At 40.8% G+C, this 7,745-nt stretch overlaps 1 protein-coding gene across 2 annotated transcripts in view; it reads right to left on the bottom strand.

Moving 5' to 3' along the window:
- ATP6V1C2 (ATPase H+ transporting V1 subunit C2) overlaps positions 1-7,745 on the bottom strand; it is a 63,467-nt gene that overhangs the window by 13,831 nt on the left and 41,891 nt on the right. For both annotated transcript variants that reach the window (XM_044663640.1, XM_044663641.1), the window contains exon 6: positions 3,364-3,455. In XM_044663640.1, the coding sequence (XP_044519575.1) occupies positions 3,364-3,455 (92 nt within the window). The remainder of the gene's footprint in view (positions 1-3,363; positions 3,456-7,745) is intronic.

Genomic DNA, 7,745 nt, shown 5'->3' with positions numbered 1-7,745 from the left:
GGAAGGAAGGAAGGAAGGAAGGAAGGAAGGAAGGAAGGAAGGAAGGAAGGAAGGAAGAAAAACTCCTAAAATTGAAATGAAGGAGAGAGTAAAGAAACAAGCATTTAAATGTCTACTATGTGCCAGGAACTATGCCAAGCATTTTGTAAATACTATCTTTATTTGATCCTTATAACAACCCTAGGAGGAAGGTACTATTATTATTCCCATTTACAGATGAGGAAAGTGAGGAAGGCAGGTTATGTGACTTGACCTGGGTCACACAGCTAGAAAGCATCAAGGCTCAATTTGAACTCAGGTCTTTCTGACTCTAAGTCCAGTGCTTTATCCATTATGTCACCTAGCTGCCTCTAATCATAAGGGATATTGGGGCAGCTAGATGGTGCATTGCATACAGGCTGGTCCTAGAGTCAAAAGACTCATCTTCCCGAGTTCAAATCTGGCCTCAGATATTTTACTAGCTTTCAGGCATTTAACCCTTTTGTCTTAGTTTCCTAATCTATAAAATGATTATACATCATTTTCTCCTTATATATTTATAAAATGAGCTAGAGAAGGAAATGGCAAATCACTCTAGTATCTTTTGCCAAAACTCTTTGGGGTCCCAAAGAGTCAGACACGACTGAAAATGACTGAAAAAAAAAACAACAAAAAAGTGATCTTAGAGATGTCCAACTTCCTCATTTTATAGAAGACTTAGCCCTAGAGAGTGAAATGACAGTAAGATGTCAAAATCACCAAGCAAGTCAGAAGCAGTCAAGAATCAGAGTGAGATGCTTGGACTCTAGGCCTCCCCTATAATCTTCTGCCTCCAACATGCTCCCCACTGAATTCTGCCTCTGCCTCTCTCTCTCCAGGCTCCTTTCATATTCTAGAAGAGGTGGCTGCTCTGTGCCACCCTGAAGCTCTCTGCCAGGAGAGGAGGAGTTGGTTCGAGTTATTCCCCATAGGGAAGATAGCACATGATATGGCAAAGCTTCCTTTTACAGGGTTTTCAGCCCCAACAACCTAGTTGACTTTCACCAGATAACAAGGAGATAAAAAAGCTTCTTTTAAATTTTCATGCAGGATATTAACCTATGAAGCACTGGCCAAAAGGGTGATGGGATTAGCACCACCAGGACACTCTGTTCTTCCTGACCCATGGACCCTAGCAGGCCAGGCCCCTCGATCCTCCATTATCCCTCGAAGCCCATCCAAGTTCTTGTTTGTTGTTACCAGGACTCCATCATCTCCCCCTGGGTATCCCCTTCTCCTTCTACCCTCACTCTTTCTCAACACAGCAGGGTCTCTTCCAGCGAGTCCTGTCTCCTCATTATATGGCCAAAGTATTTAAGCTTCAGCTTCAGCATTTGACCTTCCAGTGAATAATTTGAATCATTTTCTTTTAATTATAGATTGAGCTGATCTCCTTGCTGTCCCAGGGACTCTTAAGTCTTCTCCTGCACCACACAATTGAATGTCTGTTCTGGGGCACTCAGCGTTCCAACTCTCCCAAGCTAGACTTTGCCCTTAGAAAAGCCATAGCTTACCACCAGAGAGCACATATAAAGTACTTTCAAGTTACAAAAGATCACATATCAAAAGCTAGTGTTGGCAGAAGAAAAACAACTGCTTGATCACATGGGTTGATCGGGATATGACTGGGGAGGTAGACTCTAAGTGACCACCCTAATGCAAATATTAATAATATGGGAATAGATCTTGATAATTGACACATGTAAAACTCAATGGAATTGCTTGTTGGCTATGGGGGGGAGGGAGGAGGGTAAGGAAAGAACATGAATCATGTAACCATGGAAAAATATTCTAAATTAATCAACTAAATAAAATTGAAAAAAAAAAAAAAAAGGTAGTGTTGGGAGGTAGCTGAGTGGTGCAGTGGATTGATGACCTAACGATGGGAGGTCCCAGGTTCAAATCTAGCCTCAGACATTTCCTAGCTGTGTGACCCTGGGCAAGTCACTTAACCCACTGCCTAGCCCTTACTGCTCTTCTGCCTTGGAACCAATACACAATATTGATTCTAAGACAGAAGGTAAGGATTTAAAAAAAAAAAAAGCTAGTGTTGAGGTTTGCAAAAGACTTCACAAATATAATTCTCTTTGAATCTATGACAGGAATGTACTTTCATTGTCCCCATTTTACAAATGAAGAAAGTCAAATAAGGCTAGTAAGTGTCTCAAGTCAAATTTGAAGTCTGGGATTTCTGACTCCAAATCCAGGATTCTATCCACTAGGCCACTTAGCTGCCCTCAGGTATCTATAATACTAAAGTACTCTGTATATTTTACAGATGACTTATCCAGGGACACAGCTAATTAAATCACAAAGGTAGAACTCAAACCCAAGACTCCTGACTCTAGGAGTAATATTCTTATTGCTTCATTCATTCAATGCAATACTACTTCATTCTCAACATTAAAAGATTGAGGGTTCATTTATTAAAGATCTGTAAGGGCTAGGCAATGGAAGTTAAGTGACTTTCCCAGGGTCACACAGCTAGGAAGTGTCTGGGAGCAGATTTGAATCTAGAACCTCCTGTCGCTAAGCCTGGCATTCTATCCGCTGAGTCACCTAGCTGCCCCCTCAATTGCCTTTTAATTGGTCTCTCTACTCCCAGTCTCTATACTTTCCAATCTATCTTCAATGGCCAAAATAATATTCCCTAAGGCACAAAACTGACCATATAATTTTTAAGGTCAAAAACCTCAAGTGGCTCCCTGTCGTCTTTAGGACAAAATAGAAACTCCACTTTCTGGCATTTAAGCTCCCCTGTGGTCTTGCCAACCAACTTTTCCAGTATTATTTATATTCTCCTTCATGAACTTCATGTTCCAGCCAAATGATTAGCTGTTCCCAGCCCTAAACAGTCCATTTCCCACCATGTATTTGCATAAAACTTCCCTGAAGACTCCCTCCTGGCCTCCCAGAAGCCAGGTCCTCCTTCCATCCTCAGTCCAGCTGCCCAAGAGAAGCCTCTCATTTATTTACTGACCTCCACACATTGCACTTTTCTTTAGCAGGTAGAAAATAAACTCCTCCAAAGAAGGAATTCTCCCAAGGAAGGAATTCTCTATCTCCTTCAGGAGGTCTCCATCAAAATCCCAAACCCACCCAAGCCTCGGCTATCATAGGCCATAAATACTTATTGAATTGAGATGGGAAAGAAGTGAGGGAAGTACAGGGGGTGGGGGCAGAGAACAATGACATTCCAGGCCCCAGTTAGCCTCCCAAAGAAGCACCAGATTACAATTCCATAGACAAGAGTAAACAAAGCTGACAGTAGGTTACTTGGGCCAGCCAGCTCAGGCGAGCCAGTAGAAAGAGGTCCCAGGGGTGAGCAAAAGCAAAGATACATACGAGGATTTCCTTTCCAGATTCTCCAGGTTTCCTTTCAGTGTGTTGTAGGCAGCTGTTCGGTTTTTCAGGTCTGTTTCTATTTGTGCCAGTTGCTGTATGTGAAGAAAAAAAAAAATGTTGCAAGTTAGTATTTGCTACCAAAAAAACTGGATATACCAAAGAGCTAAAAAGACAAACCCCCATTGGCGAGAAGTCGGGTTTACATATGGCCATAGCACAGCATGTTGGGAAGCCTTTGAGTTTAAGGTCTACAACTTACCAGCTGTGTAAATATGGGCAACATTTCCCCACTCAGTGTCTCAGTTTACCCATCTATAAAACAGAGATAATAACCCTTGCACTCCCTTCCTAGGCTGTAGAATTCTTACAAGCATCAAATGAGAGAATGTCTCTGAAGTACTATATAATTGTCAACCACTATTGCTATTAAAGTTGACATCTGTCGCCTCATTGTTCCCAGAACCCTGTGCCAGAGAGCCTAAGCCCTGGTAAGTCTTACCAAACAGAAAAATAACAGCAGCAGCTGGCATTTATATGACATTTCTGATCCTTTCAACAGTCTTGTGAGATAAATGCTTTTGGCAAGATGAGCCCCATTTTACTAATGAGGAAACTGATGCTTAGAGAATTTAAGTGGTGTGCCTTCTGGTCCCACAAGCTAGTTAAAAGTACCTGAGGGTAGGAGGGCTTTAAGGACATATCTGAACACTTATCATGATGACTTCAGCTCTGGACAGGGAAGCAGCAAGATCTAAGTTTGAATGTTGTCCCAGGCACCCTTAAATCTGTGGCCAGGGCAAACCCCATACTCCTTATCCACAGAGTGAGAAATAAAATCTAGACTGCCTATTTCAAAGGGCTATTATAAAGCTCAAATGAGACAATGAAAAGTACTTTATAAACCTTAACACATTATAAACATCACCTATAATTATCATGACTGTCATTAGTGAGTTGATCTAAATTTTTTGAAGCTATTTCTGTTTTTACTTGCCTCATTGTACCTCTTAGAGTAGTACTAATACAAGTTCTAGAAAATGATTTACCAAAATATAACATAACTTTGCCCCAAACTGACCTCTTTCAAAGTAATTTTAATACTCTTGCATAAAAGGTTTCCTTTCCTACAGAATTTCTGCTCAACACGTTGCAGATTGCAGAATCTGACCTCGGACTCCATATTTGCCATTAACTGGAATTCCCTCCCAACTCTGTCTGCTCTATGAAATGTTATCCATCTTCATAGGCCCAGTTTAAATACTAATCAAATGCTCAGGGATATAGACTCAATGATCACCCTATTAGAAATATTAATATGGAAATATGTCTTGATCAATGATATATGTAAAACCCAGGGGAATTGCTCATTGGCTACAGGAGAGGGTAGAGGAGAGGAGGAGGAAAAGACCATAAACCATGTAACCATGGAAATACAGTCTAAATTAATTAAATAAATACATTTAAAAAAAGATTTATAATAATAAATTCTAATCAAAGGGACCTTCTGGGATTTGTCAATAGCCCAGATGGGACCCCCTTTAGTGTTCTTCCATAATTTGTCCCTCGCCCACCCAGGGCACTTCTAGCCTGGCTAGTGATTCTATCCAAAATCTTTGCTCATTCTCTAGGTCAGATGTTCTAGGAGGGTTTGGACTCCCCTCACCCAAGACACTTCTAGTACTTTATTAGTTCTTATTATCTGTATTCAAGTCTTAACTCAGGGCTCCACTAGAGAACAGCTAGTTTTCCCATTTTATCCATTCAGTTAGGCTGTAAGCTCCAAAAGGACAGGGACAGTATCTTATTCACCCTTTTATCCCACCACCACTGCACCCAGCCTAGGGCCATAGATTTAGGAATCACTGAATATAAATATCTTGACAATTCTGCAGAGTTAGTATAGAATATATAATTCTAAATTGTTAGTACAGAATATATCCAATTCTATATATTCAATTGTATATATCAGTGGGCATAGAAAAATAGGAACTGGAAGCCAATTCCTATAATAAATGTTGAGTGATCCAGCCCTACAATATAGGTGGTCAATACCTGCTCTAGAAAAAATGTGTATCCAATGAGATATTTCCCATTTCCTTCTTTTTTTCATTCTTTTCATTTTGTTTTATTGTTTCTTGATGTCTTATGAAGTCATTAATTTCTATTTGCCCAATTCTAATTTTTAAAGAATTAATTTCTTCCATGACCTTTTGATCCTCCTTTTCCATTTGGTCCATTCTACTTTTTATGGAACTAAGACATGTTATCCAGACACTGGTTTCAGAGAGGAATTTTCATTACACATCTTAAGCATGCAATGAATTAGATCCTATACCTCCAGAGTAGAAAGGGACCTAAAACATTCATTATCTGGAATCTAGTGCCCTCAAGGAAATCATTTATTACAAGGGACAGAGAGTACTAGACTGGGAGTCAGCTAACATGATGAAATCATTTCTTCTTAACATCATAAGGCTTCCAACAAGCCATCAGCAACTGGCTTCCAGATGCCTTTTGAAATCTTGATTCGTTCTAGCTCAAGAATGATGTTTCTGTGTCTCCATATTTCATAGAATTTAGAGCTGGAAGGTGTCTCAGAGACTTCCTAATGTTATCCCTTCATTGTACAGAGAATGTGAATCAAGTTTCCTGGGTAGTATTTTCCTTATCAATAAACTAAGGTAGTTTAACTAGGTAGTCTGTGATTCCTAAGACACTAGTAGGGCCCAGAGAAGGAAAATGGCTATGGCACTGGAAAGAGTGATGAAAACCGTCAGAGAACCTGAGTTTGAATCCTGGATGTCTCTTATCACCTAAGTCACCTTGGGTATATCATTTAATTTCTTGGCCTCAGTTTCATCATTTCAGGGAAGTGAATAAACATTTATATAGCACTAGCACTTACTATGTGCAGGTACTGCACTAAGCCCTTTTTTATTTACAAGAATATTATCTCATTTGATCCTCACAACAATCCTGCAAAGAAGAAACCAATGCCATCCCCATCTGAGGCCAGTTCAAACTCGGGTTTTCCTGACTCCGACTATCCTGCACTGCTCAGCTCTCTCTGTAAAATGGTAGGATCGGATTAGACAAGACCACCTCTAACCTGCTAACTTTGGACCTATGATCTTTGGAACCTGAACTGGAAGAGAATTTAGAGATAGAACACAAGGTCTTTTTACAGATAAGGAAATCCTGTTCCAGAGTGGGAAAGTGATTCACCTAGGGTCAGATAAGTAATAAATAACCAAGGCAGAATTTGAATTGAGACCCTCTAGGCAATAAACCCAGTGCACTTTCCACTACAATGTTCTGCTAACATGGAAAACTCTTAGCAGAGCTTTAGTGGCACTGTTTGAATACCTTTCTAAGAATATTGAACTCATTCAATGGAAAGGTCTGTATCAAAGCAGATCTGGCATCCCTTCAGGAACTTGTTCAAGTTCAGGACTAAGAGGCTCAACCCAGGCCAGCCTCATTGGTTTGCAAAAGAAGTCTTGGGAGACTGAGGAGCACACCTAGCTTTCAGAAGGAGGAAACCACCACAGGCCTCCAGGTCAAAAGAATATTCATATTATCCAGTCAATAAACATTTATTAAGCCAGACACTGCACTAGAGCAGAAGGATACAAAGAAAAACAAAAAGTAGTCAATGTTCCTTGTTCCCAAGCTCAGTTAGAGGGGAGAAAACATGACAACAAGCCTGTGCAAGGAAGCTAGAAGGGATAAGTTGGAAATAATCAACTCAAAGGAGCCTGAATTAAGGAGGATCAAGAAAATTTTCCTGTAAAAGGCTGGATTTTATGTGGGCCTTGATGAGAGCCAAGGAAGCCAGGTCGAAATGAGGGTGAAAATGCCCAGAGTTTGGAGATGAAATTTCTTCTCCCTGGATGAGAGAGAGGGTGTGAGAGAGAGGGAGAGAGAGGCAGAGAGAGAAAGAGGAAGGAAGGAAGGAAGGAAGGAATGAAGGAAGGAAGGAATGAAGGAAGGAAGGAAGGAAGGAAGGAAGNAATGGCATGATAGTTGCCCTACCTCACTGGAATCATGATCATGGAAGGAAGGAAGGAAGGAAGGAAGGAAGGAAGGAAGGAAGGAAGGAAGGAAGGAAGGAAGGATGTGAAGGTGTACACTGAATTAGGAGACAGTGGGCTCCATACCCTCCAAGAGAATGACAGCCACCTGTATCAAGGCTGGAACTGAATGTCATATCAGGTTTCTCTAATTATGCAAGGACAGCAGGGCTTTGTGATGCAAGCAGAATCTAGAGAAGCCCCAAATGGATTCCCAAATGCTTCATGGCTTCCAAAGCTCCACGTACTTAGAAGGAAAGCTGGCTTAGGGTCTAATAGCTTGCCCATAAGCTAGAGGCCTAAAGGACT

This window comes from Gracilinanus agilis, chromosome 2 (genome assembly GCF_016433145.1).
Source record: "Gracilinanus agilis isolate LMUSP501 chromosome 2, AgileGrace, whole genome shotgun sequence".
Taxonomy (NCBI): Eukaryota; Metazoa; Chordata; class Mammalia; order Didelphimorphia; family Didelphidae; genus Gracilinanus; species Gracilinanus agilis.
The sequence above is the reverse complement of the archived record's forward strand: the minus strand, read 5'-3'. Positions and strand labels throughout refer to the sequence as shown.